The sequence below is a fragment of the Heteronotia binoei genome, chromosome 8 (genome assembly GCF_032191835.1).
Source record: "Heteronotia binoei isolate CCM8104 ecotype False Entrance Well chromosome 8, APGP_CSIRO_Hbin_v1, whole genome shotgun sequence".
Taxonomy (NCBI): domain Eukaryota; kingdom Metazoa; phylum Chordata; class Lepidosauria; order Squamata; family Gekkonidae; genus Heteronotia; species Heteronotia binoei.
In genome coordinates this window covers 60061545-60080121 of record NC_083230.1, presented here as the reverse complement: position 1 = coordinate 60080121, position 18577 = coordinate 60061545, and the positions used below count along the sequence as shown (strand labels likewise).

General features: G+C 42.5%; 1 protein-coding gene across 4 annotated transcripts in view; it reads right to left on the bottom strand.

Moving 5' to 3' along the window:
• Positions 1–18577, bottom strand: part of ACSS3 (acyl-CoA synthetase short chain family member 3) — a 102606-nt gene that overhangs the window by 42539 nt on the left and 41490 nt on the right. For all 4 annotated transcript variants that reach the window (XM_060245137.1, XM_060245138.1, XM_060245139.1 and 1 more), the window contains 2 exons: positions 17629–17780; positions 16712–16815 (listed from right to left, as the gene is read on the bottom strand). In XM_060245137.1, the coding sequence (XP_060101120.1) occupies positions 16712–16815; positions 17629–17780 (256 nt within the window). The remainder of the gene's footprint in view (positions 1–16711; positions 16816–17628; positions 17781–18577) is intronic.

The following is an 18577-nucleotide window of genomic DNA, read 5'->3' as shown; positions in this document are numbered from 1 at the left end:
TCTGACCTCTGTTTAAAAACCTCCAAGGAAGGAGAGCCCACCACCTCTCAAGGAAGCCTGTTCCACTGAGGAATCGCTCTAATGGTCAGGAAGTTCTTCCTAATGTTGAGCCGGAAACTCTTTTGATTTAATTTCAACCCACTGGTTCTGGTCCTACCTTCAGGGGCAATGGAAAACAATTCCACACCATCCTCTATATGACAGCCCTCCAAGTACTTGAAGATGGTGATCATATCACCTCTCAGCTGCCTCCTCTCCAGACTAAACATCCCCAGCTCCTTCAACCTTTCCTCATAGGACTAGGTGTCCAGACCCCTCACCATCTTCGTTGCCCTCCTCTGGACCCGTTCTAGCTTGTCTATATCCTCCTTAAAATGTGGTGCCCAAAACTGAACACAATACTCCAGGTGAGGTCTTACCACAGCAGAGCAAAGTGATACCGTAACGTCAAGTGATCTGGACACTATACTTCTGTTGATACAGTCTAAAATTGCATTTGCCTTTTTAGCCATCGCATCATACTGTTGACTCATGTTCAGCGTATGATCCACTAAGACCCTAGATCCATGATGGCGAACCTATGACACGCGTGTCACTGGTGACACGCGAGGCAATTTGGCTGACACACCGGAAACCAAGGAGCGTGGCGAGCTGCGAGTCCTTCGGAGGCTGCTGAGCCCGTCTTGGAGGAGCAGCAGCTGCTAAGGTGAAGGCGAGAAGAGGCGGCAGCAGCGCAGCGTGCCGCCGCCGCCTCTTTCCCCGGCTCCAGGCCGGGGGTGGGGGTGGGAGGGAAGGTTGGGGGTGGGAGGGAAGGTTGGCCGACGCTGCCAGCGCCTCGCCTTGACCTGGGGGTGGTAGGAGACAGCCTCCTGGCGCAACCCGTCCCCCACCCAAAGCAGAGGCAGCCAAACGCGCCTCCTCCTCGCAACAGGGCCGAGCTTTGCAACCCCCTTTTCCCGCCCTCCCCGGGGCCTGAGGAAATAGGTGGGTACAGCAAGAAAGAAAAAAAAGAGCATTGCAAAAAAAGAGGCAGGGGGGGAAAGAAGTGCCCTCCTCGGCGGGTCGCACCTTTGCAATGCCGGGGCTTTGCAAATGCAGGAGCAAGGCAGGCGTGTTTTTTTCTGTTTGTTTGCACGGAGCGGCTGGGTGGGGGGAGGCAGAGATGGCATTGCAGCAGTGTGTGTGGGGTGCAATGCCCGAGGGGGCGTAGCTCTTGGGCCTGTTGTGGGGCTGCCCCCCCCCCCTCCTCCTCCACCGGTCTTGGTTTTTTTTTTTTGCAACCAACATGATCTTTCTCACTTTGCTCTCTCGCTCTTTCTCATGGCCGCCTGCCGGAGGTGGGGTTTCAGATTTAAAGGACAAACTGCCCTTTTCAGCTTGGAAGAGGAGGAAGGGGGTGGGCGATGGGGGCTGTGTGTGGGTTGCAAAAGAGCAAGGGGAGGGGAGCATTGGGTCGCCCCCCTTGGCTTCCCTTGGCAAGCGCTGGAGGAGAAAAGGCGGGAAGAAAAAAAGATACACCTTTTCCTGCAGGGTTACCAATCCCCAGGTGGGGGCAGGGGATCCCCCTCTCCCCAAAATACCCCCCCCCCCAAGTTTCAAAACGATTGGACCAGGGGGTCCAATTCTATGAGCCCCAAAAGATGGTGCCCCTATCCTTCATTATTTCCTATGGAAGAAAGGCATTTTAAAAGGTGTGCTGTCCCTTTAAATGTGATGGCCAGAACTCCCTTGGAGTTCAATTATGCTTGTCACACCCTTGTTCCTGGCTCCACCCCAATGTCTCCTGGCTCCACCCCCAAAGTCTCCTGGCTCCGCCCCCAAAGCCCCCAGATATTTCTTGAATTGGACTTGGCAACCCTAGTCTGACCTAGGCCGCAGACCGCGCACTGGATCCTTTGTGCCTGGTTCTCCTGCGGCCCCCTCATTTGGTGAGTGTGGTTGAAATGACACGGTGAAGTGACACGCGACCCGAGGAAGACTACACTTTCTCCCGATTTTCGACACACCAAGTTGAAAAGGTTAGCCATCACTGCCCTAGATGCTTTCCCCTCATACTGCTGCTAAGACAAGTCTCCCCCATCCTATAACCATGCATTGGATTTTTCCTACCTATATGTAGAACTTTACATTTATCCCTGTTAAAATTCGTTTTATTGATTTTAGCCCAGTTTTCCAGCCTGTCAGAGGCATCCCTAATCCTGTTTCTATCTTCTTCTGTGTTTGCAACCCCTCCCAATTTAGTATCATCGACAAATTTAATAAGCATTCCCTCTATTCCTTTATCTAGATCATTGATAAAGATGTTGAACAAAACAGGTCCCAGGACAGATCCTTGAGGCACTCCACTTGTCACTCCTCTCCAAGAGGATGAGGAACCATTCACAAGCACTCTTTGGGTGCGATCTGTCAACCAGTTACAGATCCACCTAATTGTAATGGGATCCAAACCACATTTTACCAACTTGTCAACAAGGATAGTATGTGGAACCTTATCAGAAGCCTTACTGAAATCAAGATAAACGATGTCTACAGCATTCTCCTGATCCAGCAAGTTAGTCACTTTCTCAAAAAAAGAGATCAGGTTAGTTTGACATGACTTGTTCTTGAGAAAACCATGCTGGCTCTTAGTAATCACATCCATTCTTTCCAAATGTTTAGAATAAATGGTTTGTTCTAAAACTTTTCCAGGTATAGAGGTCAAGCTGACGGGTCAGTAGTCACCCAGATCATCTTTTTCCCCCTTCTTGAAGATGGGGACAACATTTGCCCGCCTCCAATAATAGCCAGAGGCTCAGAAATCACATCCGCAAGCTCCTTTAGAACCCTTGGATGCAATTCATCTGGCCCTGAGGACTTAGTTTCATTTAAAGAAACTAACTGTTTATGTACTATCCCTATGCTGATCCTAGGTTGGAACTTCATACCCTCCTTATATGTTCTGTTTTTGCCATGTTGAGCACCCTTTCTCTCAGAAGAGAGGACTGAGGAAAAGTACGAATTGAGCAGTTCCACCCTCTCTTCATTACCCGTTACAATTTCACTTTCTTGCCCTCGCAATGGGTCTACCATGTCCTTGCTCTTTTTCTTACTCTGAATATAAGAAAATAATCCTTTTTTGTTGTTTTTAGCATCTTTGGCAAGCCTCGGCTCATACTGAGCTTTAGCTTTTCTAACTTTTTCTCTACAAGCACTGGTGATTTGTTTATATTTATCCTTGGTTATAAGGCCCTCCTTCCCATTCCTAAAGGAGGTTTTTTTTATTTCTCATGTCTTTAGAGAGCTGTTTATGGAGTTATGGAGTCACTTTGGCTTCTTTAGGCTTTTTCCATTTTTTCTTCTCATAGGAATAATCTGTGATTGCGCCTTCAGTATTTCGCTTTTAAGAAACTACCACCCCTCCTGAATCCCCTTCCTCCTAAGTATTTCTAACCATGGGATTTTACCCAGCATAGTTCTAAGTTTATCGAAGTTTGCCTTTCTGAAGTCCAACCTATAAGTCTGACTATGTATAGCTTTTCCCTTCCCTAAGACTGTAAATTCCAAAATCACATGGTCACTTCCTGCCCAGGGTGGCCACTAGTTCCACTTCTTCAATCAATTCTTCCTTGTTGGTGAGAATCAAATCCAAGATAGCAGATCCCCTGTTTCCTTCTTCACTTTCTGGAAAACAAAGTTGTCAGCAAGACAAGTCAGAAATCTATTTGACTTTTCATTTTTAGCAGAGTTGGAATTCCAACAGATGTCCGAGTAATTGAAATCTTCCATGATCACTGTATCCCTTCTCTTGGAGAACTTTGCAATCTGCTGTAGAAGTATCTCATGCAAGTCCTCTGCCTGACTCGGTGGTCTATAGCAGACCCCCACAATAATATCACTGTTATTTCTTACTCCTTTTATTTTTACCCACTGTCAACTGAGCTGCCATGCTCAGATTCACATATTTCCTCACAAGTATATACCTCCTTCACTTATACTGCTACGCCTCCGCCTTTTCTCATTTGCCTGTCCCTTTTAAATAAGTTGTACCCTTGAATCCTAATGTTCCATTTGTGAGTGTCATCCCACCAAGTTTCAGTAGTCATGGTCTCCTTCCTTTATTAGGACTTCCAGTTTCTCCTGTTTGTTTCCCATACCCTGTGCATTAGTGAAGAGACATCAGAATCTACATTTTATGCATCCCGAGGGTTTAGTTACCAAACAAGCCTGCAAGTTAACATTACCTAGTGTATGCGCCACTCTTTGCAAATATTTAATGTTCTTATCCCCAGTTTCTGGCATCATACGAAGCTTTGAATTATTGTCTCGCTCCCTCATACAAATTAGTTTAAATCCCTCCTTATTAGGTTAGCAAGGCTGTTACCAAACACCCTTTTTCCTACCACCATAAGGTGCAAACCATCTCCTGATAGAAGACCACCATCTCAAAATCCGAATCTTTCCTGACGACACCATCGACGTAGCCAGTCGTTTATTTAAAGTATTCTTCTTTCTCGTCCTCAGTCATAGCCTTCAACAGGAAGAATTGACGAAAACACAACCTGTGCGCCCAGCTCTTTCACCTTCTGACCCAGGGTTACATAGTCTTTTCTGATACGTTCAGGGCTATGACGGGCAGTATCATTTGTTCCCAAGTGGATCAGCAGAAAAGGATAGTAATTCATGGGCTTGATAAGTCTTCAAATCCTTTCTGTCAGGTGCTGGATACATGCACTCGGCATACAGCAGACCTCTCGGGATGACAGGTCCGGTCGGCACACTTTGCGCTCCACCCCTCTGAGCAAGGAGTCTCCAATCACCACCACCTTCCTCTTCCTATATTGGAGAGCAGAAGTGCCAGGCTTCTTAGCCACGGATCCTGAGAAACTTTCTTCAAGCTTTGTGGAGGCTGAGGAAGTAGCCCTTGTTCCAATGGTTCAGAATCAGTTACTGTGGGGAGATCCTGGAACCTATTGTTGAGCAGCAGGGGCTCAGAACATCTTCTGATTTTCTTTCTCCTTCAGGTTACATTTTTCCAGGAACACTCCTCCTGTGTTGGGTTCTCTTCTAATTGCTGAGATATCATTTCCTCTCCCTCCTCTTGTCCTTTCAAGAGCGCCTCATGAGTTTTGTCAAGAAAATCCTCACCTTCCTTTATACACTGCAGTGTGGACAATCGTGCCTCCAGTCCCTGTATCTTCTCCTCCAGCAGGGCCACTAACTTACACTTGCTGCAGGTGTAATTCATGCTACTCTCAAGTAGAAATACAAATATCCCACAATCGTTACACGTCACTGCCTCTGCTCCATCACCAACCATACTGCTGCAATCCATTTCAAAATTTTCTTTATCTTCACTTCTCTTTAAATCCCACTATCAACTGCCACTTGAAACTCCTTGTGGGTAACTATCCACCTTTGTACAGAACCCCCAGGCTAGACCTCTGGCAAGGATGAGCCTTGCAAATTAAAGGCTCAAGCCCCCACCAACCTCTGACTCAACAGCCAGAGCAACAGCAGAGGGTGCGACCAGCAATTACCCCTAGGCAAACAAGCTCTCCTCACTCAGCAACAGCTACACAATGTTCTAAGCTGGCTCAGAGCACTGACCGTGAGAGTCAGTTGAGGAAAGGTTTGCTCCCCACTCCAGGAAGAACAGGGACATCAGCCCAGAACTGCTCTGCTGGCTCTCCAGTCTGCCTATGTAGATTTTCCTCTGCACCTGGGGCCTTGTGGTGAAGACACACCAACTTAATGCTCACCAGGAACACAGCAACATCATGCTCACCGAGAAACTGGTCTGTCTATGTCCTTTATAAAGTTTTTAAAAGGTAAAGATAGTCCCCTGTGCAAGCACCAGTTGTTTCCGACTCTGGGGTGACGTCACATCACAGCAGACTTTTTACGGGGTGGTTTGCCATTGTCTTCCCCAGTCATCTACACTTCCCCCCCAGCAAGCTGGGTACTCATTTTACCGACCTCGGAAGGATGGAAGGCTGAGTCAATCTTGAGGTGGCTACCTGAACCCAGCTTCCACCAGGATTGAACTGAGGTCAAGGGCTGAGAGTTTGGACTGCAGTACTACAGCTTTTACCACTCTGTGCCATTGGGCTGCTGTTTATAACGTTTAGATCTCTGCTACCTGGCATTACATTTTATGACATACATGGCCTAGCCCAACAAAGTCTCATTTATGCCAGACCTGTCCCTCATAACAAATGAGTTTGACACCCCTGTTATAGATAGTAGCACAGTGTATTCCTTGTATAATATCATTGGTATTGTCCTATTGGCAAGTCTAGGAGAATGGCGTTCAGGGGTTTTAAGCCACTTAAGTAGGTTATTTGCGTAAAAGATAAATAATGCCAGTGCTAGCAACCAACCTTGCCTGACACCTCTGTGGGTGGATGGGTTCAGTAAGGGATCCCTGTCCACTACATCTGACCCTCAGGTGGGTTTGTTCATGTAAGGCCTGTATAAGGTATAGGAGTCTTCTATCAATGAATGAGTTTGTTAGTTTGTCCCAGAGTTGCATTCTGGATGCAGAGTGAAATGCAGATTTGAAGTCAACAAAAGCTGCATAAAGTGAGATTATTCCCTTAGAGGAGTACTTCTTGATACAATGTCGGATAATCAGGCATTGGTCTATTGTAGATCTCCTTAGCCTAAAGTCTGCCTGTTCCGCTCCCAGAATGTTATCTTGTTTAAACCAGTCTGGGAGTTTGTCAAGGAGATGCCTTGCATATAGCTTACTTATAATATTCAGCAAACTAATCAGCCTGTAATTTGATGGATCTTTTGCCTTTTGCCTTTTTTATAGAATAGGACTACTATAGCCATTCCCCATGGTTTTGGAATATAGCCTGTATCATCAATATGTATGAAGAGGGGAGCCAAGAAAGAGGCCCACCACTCCTTATTTTCTTTCAAAGATTCAGGTGGAATACCATCATAGCCAAGGGCGTTAGCATTTTTCAGTTGGTCTATATGGGATTTAATCTCACCTGGAATTACAGGAAACTCTTAGAAGTGTTTTCTAGTGCTGTTGGGTACTAGTTACAGGAGGGCCAGCATCAACTATGCTGCTTCCCAACATTGCCAGATGAGAAAACAGCATGACTAGCATTTTGGTGATTCCCGTTAAATCCCTTCCCTACAAAACACAGCAGACATTACTGTCACAATTGGCAGCTGATACTATGAACACTGAACCATTTTGTTAGATATAAACACTGAAAGAAAGACAAGGAAAATTACAACTTCAAAGCAATGATTCTGTCAGCAAAGTAAATAACATATTACTGAAATCGTATTTATAAGGCTGTATGCTTTAGAAATATAAAAAAATTGCCACTGACAAAGGACTAAAGGTGTCAAAGAAGAGGAAATTAAGATCAAATTAAAATCAAACAACACACAATATTAGGAGTTCATGATCAACACTCTCAAGGTTTTTTTCCTCTCTAAATAGCAATAGTATGAGCCCCAATTCAGATTGGGATCTTTTATACCATTTTTTAAAAATTGTTGACAACACATAGTGATGAAAAATTATAGGAATCTCCACAGCTACTTTTGAAAGAATGTTAAAGAGACTGTAGATCCAATCACAAATCCTGACATCTAATCTAGTTTAATCCTAAATCTTTGTGATAATTTAAATTTTATCATTTCTTTAAAAAGTAAAAAGGCCATTCTCTAGTTAGTAAGTATATCCAAACATAACTTCTACAAAAAGTTATTTCAATTAGTAACGTAGCATACTATTTTTAGTATTCAGCATGCCTGGGGACTCCAATTTTTACTCTGTGATCAGCTGCTACTGCTCCAAGTGAAAATCAATGGAAGTCTCACATGCAGGAAAGAGTTTTGCTCTTTGGCTATTATACAGCTGATATTATTTCATAGTAAGTCACTTAAATTCAAGTACTGATTTTGTTGGGGTCATAGTTCCCAAAACTAATTTTCCACAAATCAGTTTAAATAGGCAATGTTTCACTGGATGGCCATTTTGTTACTGAATAATGATTCCTTGTAGGTTTATCCCTCATGATTGGAATATACTTTCAGTCTAGTGCCAGAAGACCTGCTGTACCTTGAAATAAATGTTTTGGAAGTTTTGACAGGTAAAACCATCAGAGAAATCACAACAGTATGCCATTTCCATCAAGTATATTAGTGGCACTGCTGTGCACTTATGCATATGTATGTGTGACAGGTAGACTGGTCAAGCCTGGATGGAGAGGGAGTCACTGGGGCACAGTGTTCCCTCTAAGCTGTGAGCTTGAGCAGCCACTCATTAACACAGGAAGTCCTACTCAGCAGCAATCTGGAGCCACACTGGATCTTGCACGGCCCATTGCCCATTTTAAGATTACAGCAGTTATATTATGCTCAGGATGTAACCTGATCTGGTCAGTAGGGGGGAAATTAGAGGGAACATTGCTGGGGCGGTGGCCTAGTGGAGTCAGTAGTGGCCAGGCATGGTGGCAGATTTTAGGGTGTCCATTAAGAGTCTGCTAGTGGGACAGGTATCACCAGATACACATTGTAGGGTGCTTCTGGGCCATGGCCTCTGCCACCCTAGGTGGGGAGAGAGACCACTGGTCATCCATGAAGCAGGCTGGACTGGGGGGAAAAGAGTGAATGAGGCTCTGTGGAAGGGCCAAATACTAGGCAGAACCTTAAAGGTGGTAATTCAGCATGCCTGGGGGTGGTCAATGGAGGCAGAGGCTGTCAGTAATATGACAAGCTGACTGTAACTGTGTCGTGAGGTTGCTAATAAAGCAGATGTAGATGAATTTTCCAGGAGTTGGGTGCAGTGATTCTACCTGATCAAGGGCAAATGGCTCCTGAGCCTACTGCAACCCTCCAAGTAAGCCAAAACGCACCCACCCTGTGAGACAATATGAAAAGAATTGACTTTAAAATGTGCTTATGCTTCTTATGTAAGATATTAGTGGTTTTCAAAGTAAAAGTACAATGCATATGCAATCAATCTTAATACTCTGCCACCCAACACAAATGAAGACAGAGTTAGAAGAAAGAAAGGAATCCTGTGAGAATGATCCAGCTACAGTGAAACTATCAAGAAACGAAGTGACAAATCTGATCATTGCTGCAATCGCACAATGTGATCCAGCCAATCACAGGAATCATGTTGTGAATAAGATGATATCACTACAGAACACAGCCTGACAGCATCATGGTGACATCAGTGAGGATAAACACAGTTAGTTCAGAGTGCCTGCAGAGTATCAAGGAAGGAGGGAGAGCACTGGTCAACTATTTCAAAAGCCATCTAGGCATCTGCCTCACCTCTATCACAGAAACTGAAGCTGCCAAACCATGCAGTCACTGCAGCTCTACCTTCTGCACGTCATTGTCAGAGGTAAGAGATGCGGAAAGTTTCAATGTTTTATTTTTGTGTGGAAATTTCCCCTTTCTAAAGACTCATCATTTCATAAAATTTCATAGAACCATAGAGCTGGAAGGGACCTCCAGGGTCATCTAGTCCAACCAACTGCACAATGCAAGAAATTCACAAATACCTCCCCCCAGACATTACCATTGACACCTGTACCATGCCCAGAAGATAACAAAAACAAAAAAACAAAAAGCCCACACCCTCCAACATCCCTGGAAAAACCGGCCTGGAGAAAAATTGCTGCCTGACCTCAAAGTGGTGAACAACATATCCCTGGATGTGTAAGGAAGGGTCACAATGAATTTATGCCCTGCTAACACCGTATTAGGTGAGCTTTGCAGTTGTAATTATTTGGGGGGGGGGGGGGTGATGGCTGCCACCACAAATGTATAAAATCCAAATTTAAAAATCAAGTGATATATACATTGGACTGGCTGTGCAATTTATATGTCCCTCTCACATGGTTGAAGGGGCATTCAACTTGGCAATCTGAAAGGGAACTAACAAGAAAAGCAAGTGGTGAGGTGCCCCAGTGACCTCAGTAGACAAGCATCAAATTCTGTTAAAACAGATGAATGAACAACCACATCCAAGGAATATTATGCATAGTTCTTTGGTGTGCAGAAAGTAGCATGCCAACAGTTTTAAAGGTTTTTTCCCACAATTCAAACAACGTAAGAAATATATATGCACAATTCCTGAGAACAAAAGAAGAACCTATGTGCTTCTACAGAATCTACAGAAGCATCCTGGGACATCAGAAGCACACAAAGCAATAGCTGTAAGGACATTAGGGAAGAGAACTAAGACCACTTTGCGGTGCAAAGCAGTAGAGTTAGTTGGGCCTCTGAGATTCTTACAATAAAGTCAATCTGGACAAATACTGCAAAACACAGTTTTGTGGAATTTGCAATCACTGGCCTGTTAAAAATGCTGCATATAATTCACGATCATAGAGAAATTCTGAAAAACAAGGCAATGCCATTCCAGTCTCAATCTTGAAATCTGCAAACCCTTCACAAAACAGAAGCTGAAAAAGTAGGTCAACATGAATTATTCTGATTTAATTCAAAAAATGGAAATAGCAATTTTATTTCCTTCATTTCTAAATGTACACCCTACTTTCCTAGCACAAACAGATCTATCCCCATGTCCCACAGTATACAAGACTTCACATCACATGGTATGAAAGAAAGAGGCAGTCAGCCAGATTATTACTGAACCACAGGCAAGAGAAACCAAATTAGCCAAGCGTCTTCTTTATGCAGAGGTTAAGGAGGAAAAAGCACTCTGAAAATCATTCCAAATATATCAGAAACTGCACATAAAAATGAAAAGTTTTTTAATGCATTTTACAAAATTACAACATTCTATTTAAATTTAATCCAAAGACTTCATTGGCTGCTAAACTATAGTACATAGAATTGAGGCAACAGGCATAAACTGTTGTTACTGAAAATAATTACGCATCTCAGTGTTAACCATTTACAATTTAATCATTTCAAGAACATGTTATCTCTGCTTTAGTAATCATAATAATATAAAGATGGAAGCAACTGATTAGTCTGATACTATCTTGTTTAGGTAACAATGATCTACAGCAGAGATTAGCATTTTATAAACTGTTTTTTGCTCTTTCCCTAACAAAAGCATCATCATGGCTGCCTTAAATCTTGTAAAGGATTATTCTTTCTATAAAAGAGATTCATGGAGCTTAACTCTCAGTTCACTATTCTCAAATCATCAGTAAAACCATCTACTTTATCCTAATGAGGGCTCTAGTCTCTGAACTAGAAAAAGCTGTTGCTAAGCAACAGGAATGACATCAGCAACCTGTAACATTTTCATAAAAAAATATAAAACCAGAGGCAGTCACAGCTTCTCTCACTTATGTAAATGAGATTTAAACAGTCCCCTCCCTTCCCATCTCATTCTTTCAGCAAATCCTAAAATAACTTTGCGATCAGCACCATGTCTGAACTTGCAATTTCTGTCTCTTCAATGAGAACTGCACAAAGGAAGGGACAGCAACATAACCAAGGAACAGCTACAAATATGAAACAGAACTAGTGGAAAGAATGCTTGATACATGTTTAATGCACATAAAAACATCTGCCTGAAGTGGTATGGAATGGATACAGGAAATCAGATGTCACTGTTGTGATCACCAGTATTGTGTAGTAGTCAGAGTATCAGACTAGGATCTGGGATACCCAGGTTTGAATCCTCACTTTGCCATGGAAAATTCTTGGGTGACCTTGGGTCACTTACTCTGTCCTAGCCTAATCAACCACACAGGATTGTTGTGAAGATCCAATGGAGAAGAGGAGGATGTTGGAAGCCACTTTGTGTCACCACTGGGGAGAAAAGTAGGATAGAAGAAAAGGAGATTGGATTTATATCTTGCCCTTCACTCAGAATCTCAGAGCGGCTTAAAATCTCCATCCTTTCCTCTCCCCACAACAGACACCCTGTGAAGTACATGGGGCTGAGAGAGCTCTGAGAGAACTGCTCTTAAGAGAACAGCTCTGAAAGAAATGTAACTGACTCAAGGCCACCCAGCAGCTGCATGTGCAAGAGTGGGGAATCTCCAGATTAGAGTCCACTGCTCGTAACCACTACACTAAACTGGGGTATACATGAAGTTAACAGATGACAAGGAATGAGAGTAAGGATGGGCACAAAATGAACCACAAAATGTCATTTGTGCATGAACCGGGCCAGTTCGTAGTTCATAAACCAAGAGTTCAGGAACCATGCCTCCTATGAACTATTCCTAAACTTCCTATGGAGGTTTGGGGATGGTTTGTGCCCACCCTCTAACAGTTGGCTTCCCCAGGCAAAAAGCAGTTGCAGGGTGCCTGAGTAAGCAGAGCTGGCAAAACAGTTGATCCGGGGGAGAGGGAGGCTTCCCCCTGCTAAGCTGGAGCTCTGCTGGGTTGCCCTGTTTCAACCAGGCAACCCAGCAGAACCTGCAAAACAGCTGATCCTCCGGAAGACCTCTCCACGTGTGCTCAGCTGGGACTTGGAGGGAAGGCACCTGTGGAAACCAATCCCAGTTATTTTGTCATACCAACCTTTTGCAGCCTATTTCAAACAATACAGTCCTTTGTTGAGTTTGAAAACACAGTTCTCTTTGCCAGGGACTTGAGAACCTTCAGGTATTTCCATATAGATTTCCTCTGATAACTCACCATTAAGAAATGCTGTCTTAATGTCTAGGTGCTCTATGAGCATATCTCTAGATGATGCCACACTCAGTAGTGTTTTAAGTGTAGCACTATTGATAACTGGTGCAAAAGTCTCTGAATAATCAGTTCCAAATTCTTGTGCATAGCCTTTGGCTACTAGCCTTGCTTTGTACAAGTATATAGTTCCATCATCTTTGTATTTTATTTTGTAGACCCATTTGCATCCAACAGGCTTTCTTCCTGCAGGTAGCTTTGTAAGAGTCCATATATCTTTTTCATAAATTGATAGTATCTCTTGTTCCATTGCTTGAATCCATTTCTCCTTTTCTTCATTAGGTAGATCACACACCTGTTTCCATCTCTTGGATTCCTCTTTAGGTTTCATAGTCTCTATGGATCTCACAGTACCACAGTATCCATATTTCTGTGGTGGTTGCCCTTTTGTGCTTCTTTCTGATCGTCTTAAAATGAATGGAGGTTCTGTTGCTCCCTGCGGTGCAGTCCCCATTTCTCCTTCTGGTTCAGTAGTCTTCAGAAAGAAGACCTGCCGGTTCTCCGGTGGTCACTACAGGTAACCAGGTACACCAATCTTCAAAAGCATCATCAGTAATCTCAGGATCAAAATCAGGTACACAGGGTGCTCTTGGCAAATTACTGTCATCCACAAACATAACATTACAAAGTTTAGTCTTATTCAGCTTTAGATCATAGACTCTGTAGTTTTTTCCCACTGAGGGATATCCTACTAAGAATCCAATCTCAGTCCTTGCATCAAGCTTCCCTCTATTTTCTCTAGGAACATATGCATAGGCTTTTGCTCCAAAAGTTTTAATATGCTTAAGTCCTGGCTTCTTGTCAAACCAAGCCTGGAACGGAGTAATTCCTGTTACTTTTGAAGGTATTCTACTGTGAATATACACTGCTGTATTTACATCTTCAGCCCACAGGCCTTTAGGTAATCCAGAATGCATGAGCATTGCTCTGGTCATTTCCTGTAATACACAATTAAGTCTTTATGCACTCCCATTCTGCTGTGGAGTGTATGGGACAGTCACTTTGTGTTCAATCCCTTCGGCTTTCAGAAATTTCTTGAACTCACTGTTGCAATATTCACCACCTCCATCTGTCAGCAAGCTTTGAGGTGCACGCCCAAATCTGTTTTTAACCATGGCAACATATTCTTTAAATTTATCAAGAGTCTCATCCTTTGATTTGAACATATAGGCAGCACTATATTTTGTCTTTGCTTCTGTGAAAACTGAGAAAAAATTATTTTTCCCAATTGAGGCTTTTATAGACCCAACAACATCATTGAATATTGTTTCCAAAAACTTTTCATAATGCATACTGCTTTTTCCACTGAAGCAAGGTGCAGTTCCTTTTGTTCTCAGACAAACATCACATCTTTGCTTGGATTTATCACAATGTACAACATCAAGAACACAGTCCTTTAACAACTTCTCAACACTGCATGCTTCTGTGTGCTAACTTTACATGCCAAGCATAAACACATCTCCTTTGGTCACACTTTCTGCCTTCAGTCTGGCAAACAATCTTTTCCACAACATCAACAGCATCTGACCTTTCACTTAAGTCCATAATATAATGAGCTCCATTTCTTACATCCCGTTTAAAACTAATTCCAGAATTCTTCTGAATAATTTCCCCTTCATCTCCTTTATCAAGATATACAGCATAATTATTTCTTATAAGCACTTGGCTTGAGAGTAAATTCTCAATAGAATCAGGTACATAAGCTACATTTTTCAATCTTACTGGCATTAAATCTCCATCAGTGGTAAGCAATTTCATTTTGATCTCACCCACACCACAAACTTGTAAGAGTTTCTGGTTGGCACCTATCATTTCAGGTCTCTGACTTTCATCCAACTCTGAAAACATGCTTTTATATCGACAAATATGCATATAAGATCCACTATCAATCAAAAATCTTCCTCTTTCACCAATAAAATTCACATTATTAACATGCATGGTACTTTCTCTGTTCCTTTCTTTGTTCCCACCTGGGCCATGTGGCTTGGAAAATTTCTGCTTTAAAAATTTCTGGCTGCTATTATTTCTATGGCCACGAGATGGCGCCCGTGTTCCCTCATTTGAAACATGTGCTTTAAAATTGCTACTCCTTTGTCCTTGTCCCCAGATCTGGAGGCTCCTTCCTCCTTGATAGCATTTAACAGGCCTTCCAGACTCAAATCTTTTTGCAGTCTCAAAATCATCTTAATTGGTTTGTAAGTACTGGGTAGAGCTTTCAATATAGTTGAGATTAAGTCTCTTTCTGCAATAGCCTCACCAAGCTCCTGTAGTCTGGATTGCATGCACATAAATTCCTTCAGACGTTTAGTCACATTCTCCCCTTCTTGCACTTGAAAACCAAATATTTTGCCCTTTAAATCAGGAATAGTGCTTATGGGAGTTTTGTTATATTTATCTTTAAGGCATTCAAGCATTTCTTTTGCAGTTTTAAGAGTGTGCAATTCAGGAATTTCATATGCCTCAATAGATTCTAAAGTGAGAGTTTTTGCAAAACCATCTAGCCTTTTCAAATTTGATTTTTCTTGCTCATTCTCAGGGGAATTTTCAGACAAATCTTTTTCAGCTCCATAAATCTCAAGTCTTTGCGTTAGGAACGAGAGCCAGAATGAGAAATTATTCTTAGTCAACTTCAGGGTACTAAATCCTATCACTGGTACGTTACTCACGTTACCAAAACCAAGGTATGCAGTGGCTGTTCCTGAAGACGTGGAAACAGAAGATCCAGTGGCTCCTCACTCTGGGTTCGACATTTTTCACAGCAATCAGGCAGGGCAGGGTTAAAGATTCTTCCTTCCTCACTGGAGAGAAAAAGTGGCTGAATGTTCCCGCGTGGTTGCAGCAAGGCTCTTCGAAGGTCTCCGACATAATCCACAGAGAAAGGGTTAAAAAGCTCCAAAAATTTCCTTTCTAGCACATCTGAGGCTTTTAGATAAAAGTAGCAGCGTTTCCAGATTGAGACAATCTGAATTCAAAGCTCATTTAAGTCAGAATGCTCTCAGTAATGGCCAGAGAAAAAAAGGCGTTTTAAAATTGAGGCTTGTCTGCACAGCATAGCAGCTTTTTGTCTATTGCTTTCTAAACGCTCTCAAAGGCAATCCAGATTAAAAAATCATTTAGAGTTCAAAAAACAGTCCATGCTATAAGCAGTTTTGTAGCAAGAACAACCGTCGACTGTTATCAATTTTGTTAGGGATTTCTGTTTGAAATTCTATTTCTTTATCTCAAACAGTGCGATGGATCACTGGATCAAATAATCATTGAGAGGCATTTAACATGAAAGCACAAACATATTTATTTCTAATGGGAAAGGATACTGGGAGGTGAAAATAACAAACACTATAGAACAGGGATGGCCAACGGTAGCTCTCCAGATGTTTTTTTTGCCTACAACTCCCATCAGGCCCAGCCATTGGCCATGCTGGCTGGGGCTGATGAGAGTTGTAGGCAAAAAACATCTGAAGAGCTACCATTGGCCGCCCCTGCTATAGAATTACATGCTTACACTAGAAGACCATGTGCTTAATGGAAGACCACTTCCTCCTCCTTCTTGAACTCTCTGCCTGAACAAAGGAAGTCACCTGACTAACTGACCAAACAAACAAAACAGGTTTTCCTGCTTCTAGACCTTGATTGACAGCAGTCAGTATTTTCTTCCTAGGTCATGCAGACAATAGGGAATCAGGCACAGTGTTAACCCTATAATGACTGGAACTTTAGGACATTGCAAAGGACATACAGAACAGATACATATTTCCAACACATAACAATCTCGTTACACATTTCTGTGAAAGTGTCTGCCTGAGACAAACACAGTTGGAGGGACCACAAGAAAGCAAGAAGTTATATTCCTGCTAGAGTCCATGGTCAAAGGAGAGCTGAGTTCCAACTACTTATTGCAATATGAATTAATAATTTATTTATTACAGTCATAGACCAGCACAATGTGGAGACATTCACATAAGCTTAAGGAGCCATAACTGTTAACCAATTTAAGACACAAAGTTCAATCAAGGAGGAAGTAACAATTGCCTTGTCTTATAAAAATAAATTGTATAGAACTTACCTGTTTGCCACCAGTGATCCAGAACTGGCACCTTGAAGATTTTTTTGCACCATTCTAGTGTATCAACATCACATCGCTCACCAGCTACAAACAATGTTCGGAACCTACATTAAATAAGATTATTTTCAAATTACTCTCCAATTTTTATTTATTGATAGCATTTACTGTTTGCCTTTCTCAGGTAAAGGAAATTAAATGCAGAGCAAAGCTCATTAAAGTTGTAAGAGGGATCACATAGTTGATAAAAGATTTCTGTCAAATATAGAGCTTGACTGGGTATACAGACAACACATTTTCAGTAGAGAGGAACCTGTGGTAAAGTGGGTCTATCTTATATGGTCAGAGACATACTGTAACCAATAAAAGACTGGTTCCCCCCAGTTTAGTGGTCAGGGAAAGCAAATTTGGGAGCACCCAGTTTTCCTAGAATCATTTTTTTTAATTTAAAAATATTTTCATCTTTATTTTTTAATTTTTATCTTACTTTCCTCCAGGAAGCTCACGGCAGTACTTGCCATTCTCTTTTTTTCCATTTTATCCTCACAATTCCATGAGGTAGATTAGAATGACAGCAACTAGTCCAAGGCCACACAGCAAACTCCACAGCTGAGGAGAGAATTATACCTGGGTCTTCCCAAACTTAGTTTGGCACCCTACTACACTAAGTTGGCTCTAACTTCTGGAGTGGAAACAGCAGCTGCACTGCCCCACCCTTAAGACATTTGAAGAGAGACGTACTAGTAGACAAGACAACAGAAAGAAATACTTCTAAACTGACAATACGTATGCATGCACACAAATATGCAAATTATCAGGCTATTTGTTTTAGCACCTTCATAGCTCATTAAACTCACTATATAATAGTCTTTGTCCTTGCTTCTAACAGTAAATACACTTCTGCTATAGCTTAAGCTCACTTTGTCAAACTGTACTGCTTCCCCAAGGTAGCCTCAGGGTCCTGCTGACGGATGGCTCTAATCGCAGTTGGTGCAGCAAAAAGGGCAGCTACTCCATGTTCTGCCAGCACACGGAAAAAAGCACCAGCATCTGGAGTTCCCACAGGCTTCCCCTATGGAGAAATTTGTTTTAAAGCTGTCGCTGGGTAAAAGTGTTCCATGATTCTTTCATATTTTAAGCTCTGAATACAACAGTGGTATCGACTTGTGAGCAACATGTTCAAGCAATGCCTGTGTACAAATACAAGAAAATTATTCCTTTGCTGTACCATAAATGTCTCAGCCCTGACTCATGGTACACTAAAAAACACACCAATATATAGAAAGCCCAATATTTCAAATGTGTGTGTCAAATAGGACATTGCTGCTGAGAAATAAGCAATATCTTCAGCAAGGAATACCCAAGTTGATGCCATAATTAATAATAATTGTATGCTATCAAGTTGCAACCAACTTGTGGTAACCCCAGGACTAGGGGTGTGCAAAAAAAAAAATCTGAATTAATCAGATTCGGAAATATATGGGGCCGAAATATTCGAAATACCATATATTTCCAAATACCGGTATTCAGAATAGCCGTATATACCGGAAATATACGGCTATTTCCGAATATACAGCCCAATTATACCCTATGGGCCATTGAAATCAATGGCAAAATAGGTTATATTGGAAGCTGCCTGGAGGGGAGGGGGTTTGAGGGAAAGCCCCCAAATTTGCAGGGGACTCTCCCCTATGAACCCCCCAAGTCCCAAAATGATTGGCCCAGGGGTTCCCATTCCAGGGGCACCCAAAAAAGGTGCCCCTATCCCACCATTATACCCTATGGGCCATTGAAATCAATGGCAAAAAAAACCGCCTGGAGGGGAGGGGGTTTGAGGGAGCCCCCAAATTTGCATGGGACCTGCAGGGG